The sequence below is a fragment of the Sturnira hondurensis genome, unplaced genomic scaffold (assembly GCF_014824575.4).
Source record: "Sturnira hondurensis isolate 20B ecotype Veracruz unplaced genomic scaffold, ASM1482457v3 Scaffold0022136, whole genome shotgun sequence".
NCBI lineage: Eukaryota > Metazoa > Chordata > Mammalia > Chiroptera > Phyllostomidae > Sturnira > Sturnira hondurensis.
The window spans coordinates 2,384,723-2,408,034 of record NW_028094767.1 but is presented as its reverse complement, the minus strand read 5'-3'; the positions used below and the strand labels follow the sequence as shown (position 1 = coordinate 2,408,034).

Sequence of the window (23,312 nt, the reverse complement as noted above, 5' to 3'; positions counted from 1 at the left end):
ATTTCAGGTGCAAAGAACAAAGCCTGCCTGGCTCATACTGAATGCTTGGTAAATATTTGCTGCATAACTAGGAAGAGAAGTATTTTGCCTATATAGAACTACGCTGTTCTCACATACTTTCAAAACCATGTACCAATAACTGCCACTTACAACATTTTGAGGTTGGCATTTTTTCACTCAGATTTAACTACTTTTTTTTTTTGAGAAGGAAACATGTATATGAGGAGATACACACAAACACACAAATATACACACACATATATGTAACTAATTTTTTTGAGAAGGAAACAACATGTATATGAGGATATATATATATATATATATATGAAAACAAATTCAATTTCTTTGCCCATTTAACCACAGGGTTATTTTCTAAATACTTATTAAATGACTGAAATATAAGACAAAGCATATATAGTTACAAGGAAGACCACGCCGAGATAAATCAAATGGATGCTGCCTTCAAGATGTGCCTGACTGATCTAACAGGGTTCCAGACGAGCATGTGTTGATACGCATTGCAGAGGGGAAACCACGGAGAAGGGGGATGGAGTAGCCTAAGTTCCAAGGTGGCTTCCAAGGATGGAAGGGCCTGCCTCTGTCAAATGCGTCTCTCTATCCTTGTTGCCTGGCGGAGCAGATGGGTACTTTAGCTATTCCTATTTGTTGAGTGAATGAATAAAGAACTTCTCTGGGGCTGGGTGAAAAAGGTGAAGGGATTAAAAAACACAAAACAAAAACCTAACCGAACAAAAAACCCCCCAAATACAAACAAGGAAAAAAAATGATCATAAACCCAGACCACAGGATGGTGATTGCCAGAGGGAAGGGAGTAGAAGGAGGTAGAAGAGAGTAAAGGTACAAATGATGATGGAAAGAGACTTGCCTTGGAGTGGTGAGCACACCCCTATTTCCCGATGATACAATATACAGACAATATATTATAGACCTGTACATTTGAAAACTATGTAATTTTATTAACCAATGGTACCCCAATAAATCTAGTAAAAAAGAAAAAAACCAATTCTCTCTTCCTCATAATTGAGCCTGAGTCTTTGAGTTTAAAATAAAGAAGAAAAAAACTCCCTCAAAACAAATACATAATATGGTGTCCAGGGGATCAAAGAAAGAGACCATCTAAATCAGTGAGGCTGGAAGAAATCAGAGGTCAGGAAGGACAGTTAGTGTTAAACAAAAACAACATAAACCAAGTTCTAAAACACATAAAAGCTCTCAAAGCACGTTCAAAAGCTATTGGAAGATGGTCCAGGAAAAAGTGGAAAAATATGATTTCAGGAATCAGCAGAGAGATGATTCTTACCTTTACATTACAATTGGTCTCAGGAGATGTGGCCTTTAAAAGTCACTTAAACTTTAAACTGCAGCCAGAATCTTGAGTTTGGACAAACAGAGGGAACTAAAAAAATTTTAAAAAAAAATTCTGGTGTAGCTCATAGAACATAGGACTTGGAATTTATACTCTGATTGACTTGAAGATAGTTTTAATCAAGGATAATGTTGTTTGTGGTTAATTCGGCGTCACACTTCATTTTTGTAGGTTATATGCCAATCAATATTCTGGGGACGGGACAGTTTGAGGATTCATCAGACTCACGGCTATGAATCTCAATGCCCCTGTCTGCTCAGGGCTTTGTCTACACATTAACAGCCCTCAGGGGAAGAACACCATCCAAAGACCTGGCACTGACCCCGGTCTTGGCTGCTGCCTCTGATGAATGCAGGGCACTGCCCCTGAAGCCAGGAAGGGAATGCCTGGCAGCTGACTGGGCGTGCTTCCCTCAGCCCGGCTGCCAGGCCACTGTGCAGAAAGGCTGGCAGCTCCGTAGGGGCGCTGAGGCTTGAGACGTAAGGGTCGGGGATTGCTGATGACAAGTGACTTTTATGAGGAAAGTAGATAGAACAGGTGTGCACCAAGACCTGAGATTTATTACCTAGTTTAATTAAGCAAAGGTACAGAGGAGTGCACTTCAGCTCATTCCTAAGTACAGCCCTTAAAAATAACTAGAACTCCCCTACTTCACAGTGCCTGATTAGCAGCTGGGCATGTGGCCTAGAATAGAAGTTCTAGCATACATGCTATTAGTAATTAAAAATAAATGATTTTAGTAATCTGGCCACTAGTGACATGTCATGATTACAATTCTTAAAAATTTAATACATATACATTTTTTTCTTGCGCATAGAATGCTTGCAACATTAAAATATCAAAGGCACTTTTCGGTTGCATGAGAAACAAAAATACATGGATGGAGACAGGGTTATTTACTGGTTCCTTCAGCTTCTGTGTCCAATGTCATCGAGGGCCCAGTTCTGTACTTCACCTTTGGCAAAAAGTGTGAAAAAAATGGCACCGAATACATTAATAACAGCAGCGATCCAGAAAACAATTTGCCATTCTCTAATAGTGTTCTGTAGAAAAAGAAAAAAATGCGCATGAATATTTCTTGTTTGTAGCCCACTTTATAAAACAAGGTGGTCACAAGACTGTTATAATAGTAACATTACTCATAAAAGAAACAACCCCAATGTCCATTACAGTGAGACTGTGATGTATTTATTCAGTGAAATACTACACCGCAACTAGAATGAATGCACTACAACAACATAGACACATCTCACAAACACAATGTTAAGCAAAAGAAGCCAGACACAAAGAGTACATACAGAACACTTATATAAAGCTCAAAGTCAGAGAAAACTGATCTATGATGTTAAAAGTCAGGATGTGGGAGCTCTTGGTGGGAGGGGGTACCTGAGGGCTTTGCAAGAGAGTTACATGTTCTGTTTGGGTGCTGGTTTAGGTGGATGTACCAACTTTGCAAAAAGTTGTTCAGCAGCATACTTAGGATTTGTGTATTTTAAAAATACATGTTACACTTCATTAAAAAGTTTACTAAGACTAAAACATGTGGCATATCCTCGAGTCGTGTGTTACTAGGCAAGTATTATGCCTCCGTATTATCCCCCAAGTTCTTGGGGGGGAAGGTCAGGCGCAGATGAAGTAAGGATGAACTGAGACCCACTTCAAGTTGGAGCCTGGCCTGAAAGATTCCAATGGCTCCTGCATGGCACACAACGTAAGACATGCACTGGATTTGTCACCAAGAGATCAACAAAATGTAGTTGTTCAGTGTATAATCCACTGGTATAAAAGTATCAGACGGTTATCTAAACTTCTGGGTCATGTGACTAACTTTAACAATCATTTTTGGATTTTTTCAATTTCAGTATTATCAAAGTGCTACATTTGCAGCATTAAACAGACAAACAAACAGACAAAAACAAACCTAAATCCTTTAATTTAGGATTGGATTCTGCCAATCCCAGCAGAACTGGCAATGAGAAAGAAAAGAAAAGGCAGGAGGAAGCTAGTACGAGGTTATTTACTTAGGAAAAAAGGAAAAACATGAAGAAAGGAGCACTGTGTGGTTAAGTTACACTTACCTGAGGTGAATGTATTTTGGAGAAAAAAATCTTAGATATCCACCTTAAATTTTAGTGACTATTTAGATATGCTAACAATGTGTCACCATCCTAGAGGCGAGGTCAGTCAATAATTATATCACATACCAGAAAGAGATGCTTAACACAGCTCTGTAGGGTTCCTACGACAAAGCTTCCACCTTTGTGAGTTTGACAGAGTAAAATAGTGCCCGAGTGTTATCTGGCGGCAACTAGTAACTTAAAGTTAGTCCATTGGACCAGAAATCTCACATAGCTCCTAGTTGGCTTTCTATCAAAAATTCCACCAGTTTTTAGGGAGTGCTGTTTTGTTTGTAACAAAATAGAACCTCAGATACACCTTGACTTTTAATTATTTATACCCTGACTCATTAACCAGAGTTTTTGAGGCAGTGCAGTAATTTTAACTGTAATTCATTTTAATTGTAAAAAAAATGTGTTTTTCCTTTTTAAAAATAACGTCCTGGCCCTGGCTGGGTAGCTCAGTTGGTCAGAGCATCATCCCGATACACCAAGGTTGTGGGTTTGATCCCCTGGGCAGGGCATATATCAGAATGAATGCGTAAGTGGGACAACAAGATGTGTGTCTCTCTCCCTGCCTCTTCTTCTCCCCTCCCTCCTACCTTCTCCCCTTCCCTCTCACATTCCCTCTCTCTCCCTAAAATCAATAAATAAAAGTTTAAAAAATAAAAACACTATCCTTTTAATAACACAAAATAAATGTTTTAGTAATATATCCAAACTCCACTTTATAAACGTTCAAGACTTTAATTTAGGATCCGTAGCTCCCTGGCATAGTGCTGGGAGCACCACTAAGTGACACGAATACCTGGCCGTGTGCTGACTTTCTTTTGTTGTCACGATGTTCCATGAAGATCGGGTCGGACATTTCTGTGTCCACACAGAGACACAGAACTTTGGGACAAACCTCTTTCCCAGCATACCTTGCTATTATGTGAGAAAACAGTAGCAAGGGGCACTGATTCATTTCAGTAAGGAATTAGAAATGGTGGGAACAGAGAAGAAATAGGAACATCATCTGTGGTGAACACATACATGTCTGAAATCATGTACCTTCATACCAAATCAGTATATTTGGTATCAAGAAAGTTTGTAAGCATATCCTAAAGTTCTAAGAATTGGCGTTTATTAGATCACAGAGACAAAACAGAGAGAAAATTAAGTCTTTTTTAGAGGTTTAAGTCAGCTTTTAAAAAAAGGATTTTATTTATTTTTATTTTTAGACAGAGGGGAAGGGAAGGAGAACAAGAGGGAGAGAGACATCAATGTGTGGTTGCCTCTCGAGTGCCCCACACTGGGGGTCTGACCTGCAACCCAGGCACATGCCCTGACTGGGAGTCGAACCAGCGACCCTTCGGTTTGCAGGCCAGCACTCAGTCCCCTGGGCCACACCATAAGTCAGCTTCTTGAAGAATATATTTCACCAGTCCTTTAGATTTTTTTAAGTAGTAGAAAACTGGAGTTGGAAAGGGCCTTTGAGGTCATTCATTCTGATTTCTTACACAAAGTAGGCAACCTTTGGTCCTGCAGCATCTCTGCTTACTGACCTGGCCCAGGCTGCCAGCCACAGGTCAGAGAGATGCCTTGGCCCACCCTGCTCCCTGGGGCTCGGCCCTGGGCACAGACTGAGTACAGCCCTCCCCACACCCCTGGCTCAGTCCTCTAGGGCTTCATCCACCCAAACTGGGTATTCACTGCACACATTTTTTCTGCAGTACTTGTCATGTCATGCTGTACTTTATTTGATTTCATATAATCTCTCAATGATGATTTTCTCATGTACAGAAACTTGTTTGTCATTTTTTGCTTTTGACTCCTCAGTATCTGGTATATAAATAAGCACCCAAGAAATGCCTTTTGAATACATGGTTGACTGTTTCAGGGCTCGTTAATTCATAAGGCAGGCCATCCCATATAGTAACAGCTTTAAACAAAAAACTTCCTATTATCCCCTCATACCTTCTCTCCACCTGTCTTTGTGAAACCACTGAAAACAAGTCATCATCTCTCATCCAGTGGTCCTTCAAATACGCGAAGACCCTTACCTGTCTTCCCAAGTCTCTGCTCCTCTAAACATTCTCCATTATTTCAACTGCTCCTTATTCACTCTCACACGATATTCTGACACCTCACCTTCATGCATCCAATTCTTGAATAGTTATACATTACCAATTTTTAATCATTAAAGTAAAAGACACAGTCACTTATCTGGTATAATATCACAACTTATAAGTACTTATGTAGCTTAGGCTACGAGATCTTTGTTTAACTTACTTCTATTGTTCTGTCTAAAATCCAAAGTGTGTTCTTTTAAAATATACATTCCTACCCATTAATATATTTACTGTTTGTTGCTATAAGGAATTGTATAAGAATAAACATTAAGAATTTTATCCTTAATTAAAATATACTTAACTTTGACATAGATATTTAGCTTCCAGGGCACTGTTCAGATCTTTTCAGTTTATAAGTTAATTACCTACTTACCTCAGGGGTCAGACTTTTAGCAATGACAGGCCCGACCATTCCTGGAATAGTGGCAAATGTATTTGTGATCCCCAAGAGGACACCGGCAAACCTGCAGAAACATTTCCATAGATGTTTACATTGTGCTACATATTTAGGTAGCTTTTTTCAACAGCTAGCTATACCACTTCCAGGCTGTATTCTTTTCTTTTAAAAAATTTTTAATTTATTTTTAGAGATAGGGGAAGGGAGGGAGAGAAACATTGATGTGAGAGAGAAATATTGATCATCACCTCTTGGACATGCCCAACTAGGGACTGAACCCTCAACCCAGGCATGTGTCCTGGCCAGGAATTGAACCAGCGATCTTTTGCTTTGCAGGACGACACCCAACCATGCCATGCTGGTCAGGGCCCTAGGTTGTATTCTTACAAAATTTTATTTTTAAATGAAATGCCTTATTGAAACATGACATTACTAAAATGTTTAGCTGGTGAAAACCTTGCATTTCAATAGTTAATTAGCATTCTAAATGCTATAAACATGGCCATTGAAATAATCCCTTTTATAGTGATGTAGAAAAGTGCTGAGATATGATTTCCATACATGAACATATCTAGATAGAAAGCTTGATATGTCTTAAAATCTTTTTAAGTTGAAAAAGTTCAGCTCTGGCCAGTGTGGCTCAGTTGGCTGGAGCATTATCCTGTAAACCAAAGGGTTGCAGGTGTGGTTCTAGTCAAAGCACATGCCTCGGTTGTGGGTTTGGTTCCTGGTTGGGGCACGTGGGAAAGGCAACCAGTCGATGTTTTTCTCTCACATCAATGTTTCTCTCCTTCTCCCTTTCTCCCTCCCTCGCCTCCTCTCTAAAATCTATAAGCATGTCCTCAGGTGAAGATTTAAAAAAAAGGTTTATTTCCTGATTATAAAATTTATTTCATTGTTGAAAACTTAAGAAAATATTAAGAAAATATGCCCTGGCTGGTGTAGCTCAGTGGATTGAGCGCGGGCCTGTGAACCACACAAACGCGGTTCGATTCCCAGTCAGGGCACATGCCAGGGTTGCAGGCCAGTTCCCAGCAGGGGACGCACAAGAAGCAACCATACATTGATATTTCTCTCCCTCTCTCCTTCCCTTCCCCTCTAAAGATAAATAAATAAAATCTTTAAAAAAAAAAGAAAATAAAATGATCTATAATGCTTCCATAGATAGATAATCAGCATTAACATTTTGGTAAATATCCTAATTACTTTTTAATATATATATTTCAAATATATTATAGAAGTGGGATCATATCAAACATCAATTTTACTTACTTGCTCCACTTATTACATATCTGCTTGTAGTTAACTCCTTGAACAATGTCCCAGAAGTAGGTAAGTTTGGTCTACAGTGTGTGTGTGGGCGTGTGTGTATAAGAATGCATTTTTCAAAAAAATTTTTATTTACTTATTTTTAGAGAGAGGGGAAAAGAGGGAGACAGAGAGGGAGAGGAACATCAATGTGTGGTTGCCTCTTGCACACCCCCTACTGGGAACCTGGCCCACAACCCAGGTATGTGCCCTGACTGGGAATTGAACCAGCGACCCTTTGGTTTGCAGGCTGGCACTCAATCTACTGAGCCACACCAGCCAGGGAAGAATGCATTTTTAATAAGCACAGAAAAAGTTCTGATTTATTTTAAGGGTAAATCTTAGAGGAGTGGGATATTCTTATCTATGTTTACATGCAAATCTTTAAAGAAAGGATTCCTGCCTGTATTTGGGAAATGCTAATAATCTGTTGATTTCTCCAGTACATAAGGAAGGTATATAGACTAAATAAGACTTCCATAACCAAGATCTTAGGTACCATCCTAAAAATAAAATGCTTATCATTTTCTATAAAGAAGTCATATTGGAGTGGTAATCAGAAGACCTAAAGATTCCTACCTAGTTCTTCCATAAACCATCTGTATGACCTTTGGCAAGTTAGTGAGATTATTTCCCTTATCATTGATGGGTTCATAGAAGTATACACATAACATACCTGGTAGTCTCAACTGAGCCCACTGACATCCCACCAAATATATGAAAAAAAAAACCATTTTAAGTGCAACATACATATGGAAATACGTAAAAACCATAGGTATACAGCTTGATGGATTTACACATAGTGAACACAATCATGTCATTAGAACCTGATCAAGAAACAGAACCTACTGGTGTAACCATTTTAAAGGACATTTCACATATGGTCTCTCAGACTGTACACATTTTAACTTAAATAATCATAATTTTGTAGGGTAACCCCTTTCCTACTCAAAAACCTACAAGAATGGTTTAATGCTTACTGTGATCTTCTGCCTAGTTTACAATGGCCTGACCCTGGTTCATCTACCCAGCTTTGCTTCCTAGTACTGCACAGTATACAACTTCAGATCCTGAGAGCTCTCATTCCAGCTGTTTGCATCTGTCAGGCTCATTCCTTGCACTTATCTTTCTTCCTACTATATTCACTACCTGAAACCCACACTCTGTCCATCCAAACCACTTCCTTGGCACCTGTTCCGTGAAGCTTTCTCTGTCTAGTTCAGTTCACCTTGAACTCTGTCTTCTTAGAATCTTTATTAATCTTACAGCTAGTACTACGTGTTTTAAGAGATGCAACTGTTCTGTAATTCATGTTTGCTAATTCTGCCTCCATAGTCTCGCCGCAAACTCATGTTTTATTCCCCTTTATTATTTCCAGTGGCCAGGACAACATATGTGCTCAGTCAGTACATGCTTTCTGGGGAAAGTGCCCGTGACCCTAGTCATTCCAGGCCCCGTGCACGGATCTGGGGGCTGTGGCTTCACTGACTGCTGGGGCTTTGTCCCATGGAGACTCACACCCCTCTTGGGTATTGGCTCCAAACAGTGCCAGTTCCTGGTTAGAAATTTCATGTAAATGGAACCATATAGTATGCAACCTTTTGAATTACATACTAGGGTTGGTTGCTGGGCATCATCCCAAATTGTTGTGTGGATCAATAGTTCATCCCTTTTTTATTGCCTGCTATCTTAACTGCAGAACTGGGATTTTCCTGTAGATAGTCCCATATTCTGGACTTTGTAGATTGCTTCCCCAAGGTATCATTTAACTTAATGTTATGTCTCCTGTGTTTCCTGTAAACTGGTGGGATCTAGGCTCTAGATCCTAGAGGGTTCATTAGATTTAGGTTTGATATTGTTAGCAAGAAAAATTAAAGGTGATAGTGTAGTTAAAAATTAGTTAACCAAGTAAATGGCATTTATTATTTTTCATAAAAATCACCTATACATAGGACAAGTCCAATTAGAGCTTTAAATTTTTATGAGATAAACAGGGTTATTATAAAATAAAATTACAGCCAAAATTAATGAAGCTTGATGTTTATCAGTCTGTATAATCTTATCGTGGGATAATGAGATTTCTATTAGGGTTTGGAACCCTCAATTCCTTGGCTGCAGACTACAGATCTGAAATTCCTCTCCCTCTTAGATATGAAAAAGCCTTCTATGGACTGAACTGCTCCTCCCAAAATTCCTATGTTCAAGACCTAATCCTTAATGAGACTGTATTTGGAGACAGGGCTTTAGGAGGTAGTTAAAGTTAAATGAGATAAGGGTGGGGTCCTAACACACTAGGTTTGGTGGCCTTATAAAAAGAGGAAGAGAGGGAGAGATCACTCTCTTGAACTCTGTGAGGAAGTGCCGAGGAAAGGCCATGCGGAGACACACAGAGAAGGTGACTGTCTGCAAGTCAGGGAGAGTCCTCACCAGAAACTGATCTGATCGTGCTGGCCCTGTGACTGCAGATGTGCAGCCTCCAGAACTGTGAGAAAATAAATTTTGTCTTTTTAAACTACCCAGTCTATTTGATACGGCAGCCCAAGTTGACTAATACAGTGACTGAGTAAAAATACCTGCTGAATATAATTCAGTTATCTACGAACATCATGAATTTTTATGTTCAAAGCTCCTGTATAGAGGATACCATGACAAAACCACGTGGCACAGATCTTTTTGGCTTACACCCTTCAGGGAGCGTATCTTAAATTAACCAAGCTTGGCAGAACCTGTCTTTTTTTTTTTTTTAAACCATTAACACCTTGGCAGTAGGAGGAAATGAGTGCAATGTTGCCAGGCCTTTTTAGCAACAGATATTAAGTGCCGATGAATGTTGTGAAATTCTAAATGTTAGCACCAAGAAGCTCGTTCAAGTATTTATATTACACTAGGCCAGGAAGAGCCATGAAAGATGGATGGCTGCTTGGGAAAAAAACACATGGCACGGACTCAGTGTGGATTCTCTATTGGTCTACTAGAATCCTGTGGGATTAACAGTTAAAAACCTATCCAATTCCCTTAAACCGGGGCAACAAAATTATCTACAGAAAATCCCTATTTCAGTCTACAGAACAAAAGGCTTACAAATGCCTTCTGCACATTTATATGTTAATAGGAACACTGATGATTTATTGAAAAACTTTATGTCAGGCATGGTTCTAAGTGTTTTACATATATATATATATATATACACACACACACATATAGATATAATCCCATTTTAATAGTAAACTCAACCCCATGGGGAGGGATTATTTTCATTCTACAGACAAAGACTGTAACATGTTACCCAGTTTGTCTGATTCTAAATCAGTATTTAATATTTTAATGTTATAATACTGCCTTGTTAAAAACATAGCCATTGCTGAATTCAGTCTGTAGGAAAAATCAATTTTCTCATGCTTAATTTTTTACCACAAGCCTCAGTGCTGAATGCTTAAAGGTCTGTGGTCTTCCAGTGTTGTTCCAACCAGCACTGTTATTGACTGCATGGGCATCAGTGGTCACCAAGACAACAAGCACCTATGCAACATGGTCACAGACATGTAAGCCCCCAGTTAACCAAGACAGGGGACTAGAAACAACTAGTATGCTCTGAACAAAGATATTCTAGTAGGAAACTAAAAACTGAAAGCTTATCTTAAGGGTTGAATCAAAATATAAAGGAAATAATTTTGACTTAAATGAGATTAATTTTACAATTGTACAGCTGTATAATTTTAAAAGTTATATATGTTGTTTACACATAGATCATACATATGTTAATCACAGCCATAAATCTGGTGCCTTGATAAGCTTAAAGCACGTACAGCATTCTTCATTACCAGAGGCATACAGGCACTTAACCATTTTCCTAATTTCTACAACTTCGCTGGCATCATTTGTCACTAAGTTGTTTAGCTTCATACCATATTTAGAAAAATGTCTTCACTGACTTATAAGACCCACGAAATGTTTGGGCTGGACCAGGTTCTTGAGGATGTAGAGTTCAACCACTTGGCTGATGCTCGAAGCCCACTTTCAGGATCCCACCTGCAAGTTGTTCGGTGTGTGCTTTATTTAGGATCTGACCTGACCTCCCTCCAAGCCAGCATATGCTCACACAGATGCAAGCAGCGACCGTTACTCCTTCATATCAGATGTGTCTCCAACACTGAGTACAGTGTTGAATGACTGGATCCATTAATCAGCTTGCTATGACACTGAAATTTCATAATTGGAAATCTATCGACTTGTACATCCAGTTCATTTTTTCCATCCTGTCCAAAAGGACACATTGGGACACCTTTTAATATACTATGTTTCCTCTAAGTATGAAGCTGAAAATGACATTGAGATATTAGACTACTTGCTATTTTGGCTCAGTAATCCAATGGTGGCTCCCTACTGATCAATATTTTCTTTTCTAAGAGCTCACCAATCATCTATGTAATATTTTACTTGGATTAATTTGACCTTGGTCATAGCACCTGACTCAAAATTTGTCAGAAAATAATAATTGTTTATTGAATTATTTGCAAATATATTTATTACATTATGAGCTAAGTATTACGTGTAGTGTTTGTGTGTTCTACTTAATCCTCACAACAATCTTAGAAGGTAGGCACCACACGCATTTGCTTTTTTTCTTTTCCAGCATCCACTTTGATCTTCTTAAACAAAAGCTCCAATTTCTATTTGATAATCCAATTTTCTTTCACTGTCAGTTTAAGAGAGCTCTGTTGGCCCCTTGGCAGATCCCAGAACTTCTGATAGACTTCAGTCACCTGATGAATCCTGAACTACATTGTCACCCCATAAAATGGGGTGAATGGCTTACTACCTTCTTTCTGGCTAGGTGGTTGCTGAGGCAATTTTACAATATGCTCCTTATCACTTTTCCTCTCCTATTTGTTCACTTAGTTTTCTAGTAAACTCACATTAACTGAGGCAACCAGGGTGTGTGCTCTGCAATGAGTTCTGTTCTCTGGATTCTCAAAATAACTTCTAGTTCCTCGACAATGGCCAATTTTTAATCTTTCAAAAAGTAATTGAGAGGCAACTTAATGTAGTAGAAAGATCCCTGGACCATGAAGGTAGAAGGCCTGATTCAAGCCTCAGGCCCACCATTTACTATCTGTGACTTTAGAAGTCAATGACTCCTCTGTGCCTGAGTTAGTAGCATAAAGAAAGATTGTTAAGTCTTTTAATTACTTGCTATTTCCTTGAATCCCCTTTTTGGGGGGGAGGGTAGTCAGGGTTAGGTTCTATTTGTGAATCTCAAATACATGCCTCAAGTCACTGTGCAGAATGAAGGCAAGCTGGCTCCTTCCTGTCCTCTATTCCACAGAAATGGCTTCTTCTGCCTTTAGTCCTTCAACTTCAAGACATTCTTTATTGTTTCATTTATGTTTGTTTCAGAACTTTCAAATTATCTCTAAACTTATAAAAGATTTTTAAAGTTAATTTGCTTTTCTTTTTCTTTTCTTTCACCTTTATGTTAAACTCTTTCAGTTTTTAACCCACCAATATGTATACTAAATAAATATTTTCTAGCTTGTATGGTTTACAAAATTCTTTTCTTTTTGACAAAAATCTCTGGTGTATTGTAAATAGTTCCAAAATTAAACATTTAGTCCTGTGATTAACACCAGAGAGTCACTAATCAACAAATATTAACTGAGCATACTCTTTGTGACAGGCACTATAAGATAAAACTTTCATGAACGATCAATCTTGGGATGTGAAAAAAATGATTACATTGCTAGATTGAATAAGAGATATTTCAAAAAGTTTTTTTATTACAATAGACTTTCTACATACAGCACAATATTTTTATTAATATTCTTATGATTAGACCCTTATGCATTTAAAAATGTAATTCAGCCACTATATATATATCTTCATATTAAAAATATTTTGTTTAACCAGATAAATCTAAACTTCTAGCTTAAAAATAAAAATCATATATAACTGTGCAAGAATAAATTTGAAATTCAAAATTTAAATATTGCAAAGATTGTAACTAATGGATTTAATAATTAATCACATCTATTTCTGGTTTTAAAAGTTTAAATCAATCTTAATTATATGGAAAACTATGACTGAAAATAATTGACTCACAAAGTTGTGAAATGGGTGGCTATTTTGTAGTCAGTATATAATCAATTATTATTCATACAAATTTCTAAATACTAACAAAAATATTACTGTTTAAGGCAAGTAGATACCACTATCAGATGAGCAACTACAAGATTCATAATCACACAATTCTCTACATTTAAGTAGTTTAATTGTCATTGAAATTCTGAATCTTGGGAGGTTCTTTCATCCTAGGACTGTGATTAAATTATCAAGGTATAAATTAGGGAGATAAACTAATATGTAGTCTGGTGTTATTATTACTATAATTAATTCTATGAAAGAATTATTCAAAAGTAAACAGATATATGAAAAGTGAATACTTAACATAATGTAGAGAATAGGGCTGAATGTTAAAATATTTCTATAGAAAATTTTTTGATATGGGTATAAAGAAGTTGAGAGGACAAAATATCCTAATGAGTGAAATGTTGTTTAGGTGTATTATTTCCCTCCTATTCCTAATCTCAGCAAGTATCGCATTTTTAAATTTCAATCTCAATTTTATTCTTAATATAAACTTACATAGTATCTTATAGAATTCACTATTATACAGTTACTTTTTGCAGCTCTTTTAATACATAGAGGGGGCCGGTCAAGATAGAAGTGTAGGTAAACACACTTCACCTCCTCGCACAACTACAGAAAAAACTGCAACCAGACCTCAAAGCAAATAACACCCAGAACCGTCAGAAAAGAGTATGGAAGTCTGACAACCAAAGATTTAAAGTAGTCACATTCAACCAGACAGGTAGGAGGGGCAGAGATGTGGAGATGGGCACAGAGGTGCAAAGAGCCAGTGGGGCATGGAGAGGCAGTGGAATGGGCTGTCCCACATTCACGTATGGTAGATAAAAATCTGGAGGGATACGTGGGAGCAAAGGATCTGAGACCCAGGTGAGACCACACAGCCCAGGGTTCCAGCACCAGGGAGGTAAATTCCCATAACTTCTGGCTGTAAAAACCAGTGGTGGTTAGGGTGGCAGATGAAACTAGCAGATTTTCAGGATACTCTACTTAAAGGCCTGCATGGACTTAGAACTTAAGCTGACCCACCCGCTCTGGGATTCAGCACCAGGGCAACAGCTGGAAGGGGATATGGGGAGTATGCAGCACCAGTTGCATATGGGGAGTAAATGAAGTGACTAGAAACAGGGTGAGTGCCAGGCAAACCTCCAGAAGCCAGGCAGCAGCACTGTCCCCTCTCTGAGCTCTCCCCCGACACGGAGCCACAAAGTGGTGAAGCGGGATGCCCCTCCCTGGTGATTACCTAAGACTTTGCCCCACACAATTTATAGGAGACTTTACTACAATAGGCCACTACAATGCTACTAAGACAGGGAGTCAAAGTAGCTCTATAAAATACATAGAAACAAATACAAGGAGGCTGCCAAATTGAGGAGACAAAGAAATATGGCCCCAATGAAAGAACAGAACTAAACTCCAGGAAAAGAATTGAAAAGAACTAAATGAAATGGAGATAACCAACCTAACAGATGCAGAGTTCAAAACACTGGTTATCAGGATGCTCAAAGAACTCATCAAGTATGGCAACAACATAAAAAATACCCAGGAAGAAATAAAGGTTACATTAAGCGAAATAAAGAAAAATTTATAGGAAACCAACAATGGAGGGGATGATGTCGAAATTCAAATCAATGATTTGGGACATAAGGAAGAAATAAGCATTTAACCAGAACAGCAAGAAGAAAAGAGAATTAAAAAGAGAGAGAGAGAGAATAGAATAAGGAGCCTCTGGGACATTTCCAAATGTGCCAACATCCAAATCATAGGGATGGCCATAAGGAGAAGAAGAAGAGTAAGAAATTGAAAACTTATTTGAAAAAATAATGAAAGAAAACTTCCCTAATTTGGTGAAGAAAACAGATATACAAGTCCAGGAGGCACAGAGAGTCCCAAACAAGTTGGACTCAAAGAGGACCACACCAAGACACATCATAATTAAAATGCCAAAGGTTAAAAATAAAGAGAGAATCTTAAAAGCAGCAAGACAAAAGAAGAGAGTTACCTACAAAGGACTTTCCATAACAGTGTCAGCTGGTCTCTCAAAAGAATCTTTTCAGTCTAGAAGGGACTGGCAAGAAGTAATGAAAAGCAAGGAAAAGCAAAGCAATGAAAAGCAAGGACCTACAACCTACATTACTCTATCCAGCAAAGCTATCACTTAGAATGGGAAGGCAGATAAAGTGCTTCGCAGACAAGGTAAAGCTAAAGAAGTTCATCACCCAGCCCTTATTACATGAAATGTTAAAGGAACTTGTTTAAGAAAAAGAAGACCAAGCTATGAACATTAAAATGGCAACAAATTCACAACTATCAGCAACTGAATCTAAAAAACAAAGCAAATGACCAGAACAGGAACAGAATCATAGACATGGAGATTATTTGGAGAGTTATCAGCTGGGAGGGGGAAGAGGGAGAATGAGAGAAAAGGAGCAAAGATGAAGAAGCATCACTGGTAGATACAAAATAGACAGAGAGATGTTCAGAATAGAATACGAAATGGAGAAGCCAATGAATTTAATATGCACGACCCATGGATATGAACTAAGCGGGGGTGGGGAGAACTACTGGTGTGAATGAGGGTACCAGGCAGAGATGGACAAAGGGGGAAAAATTGGGAAAACTATAATAGCATAATCAATAAAATATATTAAAATAAATAAATACATATACATGTAGTTGATAAACAAACTCAGTTATTTAATCCATTGATTTCTTAAATTAAAAGATATGGTTATATGCCCTGGCAGGTGTGGCTCTGGATGAAGCACTGGCCTGCGAATCAAAAGGTCGCCAGTTTGATTCCCTGTCAGGGCTCCTGCCTGGGTTGGGGGCCAGGTCCCCAGTTGGGGTTGTGCGAGAGGCAACTAATTGATAATTCCCACATACATCAGTGTCTTGCTCCTCTCTTTCTCCCTCCCTTCTCCTCTGTCTAAAAATAAATAAATAAAATATTTAAAAAAATTGTTATATTAAAAAAATTTAAAAATGTTGTGGTTATAGAAATGAAGAGATATCTAAACAAATTTCATATTTCAATTACTAGAATTAGTAAAGAATAACATTTATTAAAAATAATATATATTTAAAGATGTCCTTTTTGCTAAATTTGTACAGAAAAGTGTCACTGCAATTCACTCTAAAAAGATTTACAAGTCTACACTGTTAACATTATAATTCTCTCAAGGCTGTGAGATCATTTTTCAAAATCCCAAAGAAGGTAAAAAAAGGTTTAAAACAAAGCCTAGAAGATTATTCAGCATACAAAAGATGTAAAAGAAATAATTTGATAAAATTGCAGACTTTTGTTTTTGTAAATAAATCTCTGACAATAGTCAATGCTTTATGTGATTTCTAAGTGGTAATTAAGATTTTCTTAGCAGAGGCAATACACTTAGTAATGAAAGCATATCATCTTTGCAGGGATCTTGGTTTCTAAATATCGGTCATCACTAAAAGGAACCAGGATTCCTTGGAGAAATGGCTGATTCCAAGGCAGGGAAGGTGTAAGATGAATTAAAAACATCTGGTTGTTCCATTAATAAGAAAGTACTCAAGAGGGAAAAGAAAAAATAAAGATGGGGCATGGCTACAGGTCACAGGAACTGGCTAAAAAGTGTTCCCATTGGCTAAATCTGAGAAAATGTGAGCATAAAAAATAAATACAGACAATAATGGATTATAACTCATAAAGTAAATTAGGAATCTCGAAGTCCAAACTAATAATTGATAAGCAACAGAATCCCGACTGATAAGTGTGGAGGACAAGGTTGAAATATTTTCTTGAAATGGCCATAGTAAAACTTGGTTTGGCATGGATTGTCAAAAGACACTCAATCTAAAGTGAGGGGTGGTGAGGGGAGTTTGAGGAGGAGCAGGATGTCCGCATGATTTCAAAGCATCTCTCCAGAGATGCTATTTTAGTTGAAGGAGAATAAACATAACTAGTTATCAGAGAAACTTGACACCACTTGGGTAATCAAAATTAACATCAACCAGAGTCCTCTGAATGTGATGTCCTGAGGTCACAGGCCAGTTATTCTAGCCAAGGACACAGTATCTGAATTTAATAATGACTGGGCATTCCAGGTATATAGACTACCATGAGCAAAGGGCCAAAGGTAGGAAAGTACATGTGTGTGCTTTATTTTTAGAAAACAAAGAGTAATTTAGTTCAGCTAATCCCTAGAAGATGAGGCAAGTGAGGGAGAAATAAAATTATAAAGATAGGTTGGGGCCATAATGTGAAGGATTTTGCACGTTGGCTGAGAATTCTGTATTTCAATTTAATAGAACCTATAAAGATTGATTTTATTACACATGAATAGTAAAGAAAGCTTTAAAGAAAAATATGGTAAGATCAATACACAAATAGTTTATCAGAAAGAATTTCAACATGGTACTGAGTATGAAAGTTTATTTTCATTCTTCCATTCATGCAATGGATTGACTGAGCAGGCCCAGGTGCTAGGACCGCTGTGGTGCAAAAGACAGAGTGTTCCCTGCACTCTCTGAGCTTACAGTCCTAGAGGTTGTACTTGGGCTCTCTTTCATTCCAAATAGTTTCTTGGTCCAGTGCCTAAGTGTTGCAGGTTCCTTTCTTTGGTTCCTCACTGTGAAGAGTGCACACAGCACTGATCGTGCTTTCTCTACCATTAGCAGCAGTTATAATGTATTATTGTTTTTATGGAAGCACTGTGTACACAGGCAATGATAGTTAGAAATTTAAATTTAAAAAACATTTTCATGCTTTAATTATTGTGTAACTGAAATCTTGTTTAAGAATTTAGTCATTTCCAGAGTAGTCAAAGCCATAGAGAAGAAAGTGGAAAGGTGGTTGCCAAGGACGGTGGGGGAGGGGGGAGGGGAAGTTAGTTTGATAGGTAGGGAGTTTCCGTTTGGGAAGATAAAGTTCAGGAGGTGGATTGTGGTGGTAGCTGTACAACTATGTGTATGCACCTAATGCCACAGAACTGTACCCTTAAAGTGGTGAATATCATGTTATGTATATTTTACCACAGTTAAAAATAATTTAACATTAATCATAGCCAATCTTTAGATTTGTACTCACGAAGGAGCAATATCCAGGTGGTTGATGCTAAATCCAGCAGCGCAAAAGCCTCCTAGCGTTGTTGATATGGTTAGGAATGCCACAGCCAAAGAATAATCACAACCTATAAATCCAGCGGCAACCAGAAATACTGCAGGTCCAATCATTCCTGTAGTTAAAAGGTTATAGAAGGAAAAAGCCCCAGCATTAACATTTGCTTGCTCTACCTTAATACAGCACAAATCTGATATTTGGTATCACTGCCACCTACTGTAGAAACACTGTATTACCTAGAAGACTTCAAATTTAAATTGCATAGTTTCATGAAAAAACTTTCGGAAAACATAGTCATGCAACTAACGAAACTAATATAAAAGTAAAAGGAAACTCTCCTTATGAAGTCCATTAAATCTACATGTGACCAAGACTCAGTTAAAGTTTTATCTACAATGTTAGAGAAAAGAGCAAAAAGAGAATAACTGAAAAATATGGTCCCAGAGAGAGGCAATAGAGTGTGATTTAAAATTCAAATAAAATAAATTAAATTACAAACTGTTGGATAAAGTTTGAAAAACACTCTATCTAGGTTTTAACAACTGAAAGCAATACGAATAGCTTATTACAGGCAGTTAAACATAAAATATAACATAGGAAGGGACTTAGTGAGTGGGCTGCCATTTTCCCTCTGTATCTATAGCAGTGCGACCCAGAAACACTCTGTGATGACAGGGTTGTTGTATTGCAGTACATACTGCAACTGAGAAACTAACTCTTACATTTCAATTGAATCTAAATAGCAACATATGGCTGGTGGCTACTGTACTGAACAGATCAGGTCCACGGAAAGCCAAAAAGGAGAAAGGCCTTTAAAAAATTTTATTCTAAAGGAATTTATTTCACTTGAAGATGTGGAATAATTTCTGAGTCAGAGTAAGCGAGCAGTGGAACATGACAGCACGTTTCAGGAGTAGGTATCCAGAAGTGTTTACAGAGTAATTCCAAATAGGACTATTCTGTCAACTGATGCACTACATGCATTAAACATTCTGTTTTAATATGTGAGCAAAATAAATGATGAATATTATCACTTAGACTTTGCCTTACACTGTAAACACAGTAAATAACTCAAAACAAAACCTGATTCATTTCACTTACCTATAAGGGTAAAAATTCTTCGAACACATACAGTTGAAAACTTCCATTTTGCTCTTAAATGGTCAGCAGCTTGACCAGAGAGGATCATACATAGCCAACAGCCGAAATATGGCACTGCTGATAAAATTCCATTCTGGGAGGAATAAGAAGATACAGGATGGATTATGGTGGCAGGAAGAACCAAAATACAAACACACACCTCCAATGCCACTTGAAAACAAAAGATATCCATAGCACTATACTGTTAATTTTATATAGTTATAGTTAATAAGTTTAGTTTACAGAAGGATTTTGGGATTCAGCTCAGTGCAGTCCATAAGATCTTGTCTCAGAGGGAAGGAGAGCTCACCACAGTCAAGTCTGCTCAAGGCATTCTTGACTGTTATTTTGGGACTTGGGCTGTAGCTTCAGGGAGAGAAGCCAAGTCTTCCTATTAGCCTATGGATTTTCCCTACTGAACAGTTTCTGTCTTCGATTTTCACTTATTTATTTTAAAAATATTTTTTATTATAAAAACATACAAAAACAAATAAATATATATCTTAATGAATTATTTTTTTAAAAATTGACTGTAGAGAATGGAAGGGGAAGAGAAAGAGGAACATTGATTTGTTGTTCCACTTACTTATGTATTTATTGGTTGCTTCTTGTATGTGCCCTGACCAGGAATCAAATCCACAACCTTGGCGCATCAGGATGATGCTCTGCTAACTAAGCTACCCAGCCAGGCCTCTTAATGAATTATTTTTAAGTGAACACCATCTAGGTCAAGTGCCTGGTACACTAGCACATGCTTTGAGCAGTGGACCAAAGGCAGTGAGGTGACTGAGAGACGCTCTATCTTTTAAGTTACCAGCTGAACAAAATGAAATCACCAGGAGATAGAAAACAGAATTGATTATAAAAATAAATATGTTATTTTTTTTGGTAGGAAATGATTTGACAACTTTTTTAAAAAATCACAAATTCTGTGAAATAAAGAACACACACTCAAAAAAAAAAAAAAGAGAACATTTTTTCTATTCATTTTTCCTTAGCACAAACCTGAGGTGCCAAAATTAAATGGCCTAATTCTGATAAAAACAAATGTTTTTATAGTCTAAGAGAGATGGGTACTCTCCTTAGTGTTTACACACTCAAAAAAGGTAGAAAGATATTTTATAAGCAATATTTAAATCATGCAATAATTCTATTTAAGCACCATTCATGGTGCAGACCATAACATTTTAATATTTTAAATTTGTGTGCTTAAGAAAATATTTAATTTCTTTCATTATAGTTTGTGGTTCTCTGTATTCAGATGTTTTATGCTTCCAGTTCTTCTGTAACTGAAGAACTAAATAAATAAAAACTTTTATTTATGGCATTATGGCGTGTAATCTCCTTTTTAAATTTTATTCCATTTGGGCTTCTGCATAGTGGGATCGCATCTATCATCACTTGGGCCAGAATCCTACAGGTGAAAAGACTGTCACAAACAGATAAGTTAATTTTCAGATCTTGGTCTTGTTCCCTGGTGGGATAAGGGTGAAAGTTTATCAGTTACTGAATTTTTCTACTTAAAGTGCCAATTGTTTTTTACAGCTCTGATGTTAAAACACCCCCAACAACCTAAAACTACTAAAATCTTCAACATTTATTCATTCCATGGGCATCTTCTACAGTTATTAAGCTTTCTGTGCAAGGATACAATTCCTTACATTCACTTATTTAAAAAGTTGATTCCAAAGTATAGTATCTAAAATAGGGTGATATATATTACCCCAACTCTCCCTGAGTTGTAAGAAATAGGAACAGTGGAATTAGAAAAAACAAGGAAAAAAGAAAAGTGAGAATAACTGATGAAACCAAACTCATACGAAAAAGCAAGCTTATAGAAAAAGATCAAGAGCTTTAAAATTTTTAATGAATGAATTATAATTTTAAATACAAAGCTTCTCAAAGCAAGCTTTACCTTAAGCAAAAGCCATTTCATGAATGTGATATACTGTTTTTTAAGGAAAAAATCCAAGTTGAAAAGAGGCTTCTAGGGGGTCAAATACATGGTGACAGATGGAAACTAGACTTTTGGTGGTGAGCATTCTGTAGTGAATACAGGTACCAAATTACAGTGTTGGTATACCTGAAACTTATATAATGCTATTAATCAATGTTCCCTTGATAATATAAAAAAGGCTCCTCCTGGCTGGTGTAGCTCCGTGGATTGAGCGCAGGCCTGTGAACCAAGGGGCTGCCACTTCAATTCCCAGTCAGGGCACATGCCTGGGTTGTGGGCCAGGTCCCCAGTAGTGGGTGCACAAGAGGCAACCACACATTTATGTTTCTTTCTCTCCCTTTCTCCCTCCGTTCCCCTCTCTCTAAAAATAAAAAAGTAAAATCTTTAAAAAAACTTCTATACAACTAGATAATTATTGTCAAACTTTATTCATATTTCTTTTAATTTTGAGAGAGAAAAATGCTTTTTTTTATAAAAATGCAAGATAAAAATTCTTGTTTTAAAGTCTCTCATTATAGAACTTTAAAAATCCATAAAATAGATAAAGACAACTAAGTGCACAGCAGTAATTCCTGGCCAGCTATTGATATTTCTTCTTCCCACAGTTCTCCCAGGAAAATCTCAGATAGAAACATCAGGGGAATAATCTTTAGATTCGCATGCAATTCATCACTGTAGTAGATTGTGGTCAGGTTCTACTAACAGGTAACATAGGGAAAAAAAGGTTGCTCACAACAAATCCATCCCATGCTATTGCCAAAGCCTGTTTTAGTTTACTTTTGTCAATGCTATTCGTGGATATATTTTGGTATAACTGATCTTGTTTTTCAAAGGTAGGCAGAAGAGATCTTCATGGCTCAGCTGTCTAAATGAAGTTCAAGGTTTGGTTCTTGAGGCCAATGTTTTCAGTACGTTTTGAGAGAGAGGTGACTGGAGATACACTTTAACCATGTTTAGAGCTGGCTAACTCCAGGTTAACCAAATTGTGCAGTCAGCCTTGCTCTCTTCACATTCAGCATGGAGGCTGCTTCTTGACTCCTAGGGTGTCAGGGCCCAGGGCAGGCCACCCCCAGATACCCCACAATGAATTGGTGATGATTTCGACTAAAATCACAGGAGAAGCAGCAGGAGTGGAAGGAACTCTGACTCCTGTTTGAGGAAACGAATCTCCACGTGACGGGTGTCCTCTCTGCTTCCAAGAGACACCCATATCCCAAGGGTTAAAAACATCCAGAGGTTAAAAGCTTGTGTAAACAAACCTTGTAAAGTCTTTACCAATTTACTACCTAAGCCCAAACCTTGCTTAAATGCCTTCTCTAATGAGTACTTTCTTTGACCTGTCAATTCCTCACAAATTTATCATCTTTGTCTGAAAAATATTGATGGTGCCTTGTTCCATCAATTCTTTGAGTCTTATGAATGAGCATCATATTGTGGCTCCTCATGTGCATGTATTAAATTGGTTTTTCTCCTGTTAATGTAGTATCAATTGTATTATTTTATTGCTGGTCCAGCCGAAAGAACTGCAGAAATACAGAAGGTGAGGGAAATTCTCCCCTCTCCCTGATAATTTTGGTGAGCCAGCAGGAACCCTCTCTGCTGGGAAAAACTGCCTTTTTCTGGGACTGCAGCAGCTAAGAGATCCTT

The 23,312-nt window shown here is 37.6% G+C and overlaps 1 protein-coding gene across 3 annotated transcripts in view; it reads right to left on the bottom strand.

The window, feature by feature from the left end:
* Window positions 1–954: 954 nt before the first annotated feature.
* SLC17A5 (solute carrier family 17 member 5) overlaps window positions 955–23,312 on the bottom strand; it is a 63,409-nt gene continuing 41,051 nt past the window's right edge. For all 3 annotated transcript variants that reach the window (XM_037034307.1, XM_037034308.1, XM_037034309.1), the window contains 4 exons: window positions 19,670–19,802; window positions 18,536–18,683; window positions 5,992–6,082; window positions 955–2,430 (listed from right to left, as the gene is read on the bottom strand). In XM_037034307.1, coding sequence (XP_036890202.1) covers window positions 2,296–2,430; window positions 5,992–6,082; window positions 18,536–18,683; window positions 19,670–19,802 — 507 coding nt within the window. In that variant the 3' untranslated portion in view covers window positions 955–2,295. The remainder of the gene's footprint in view (window positions 2,431–5,991; window positions 6,083–18,535; window positions 18,684–19,669; window positions 19,803–23,312) is intronic.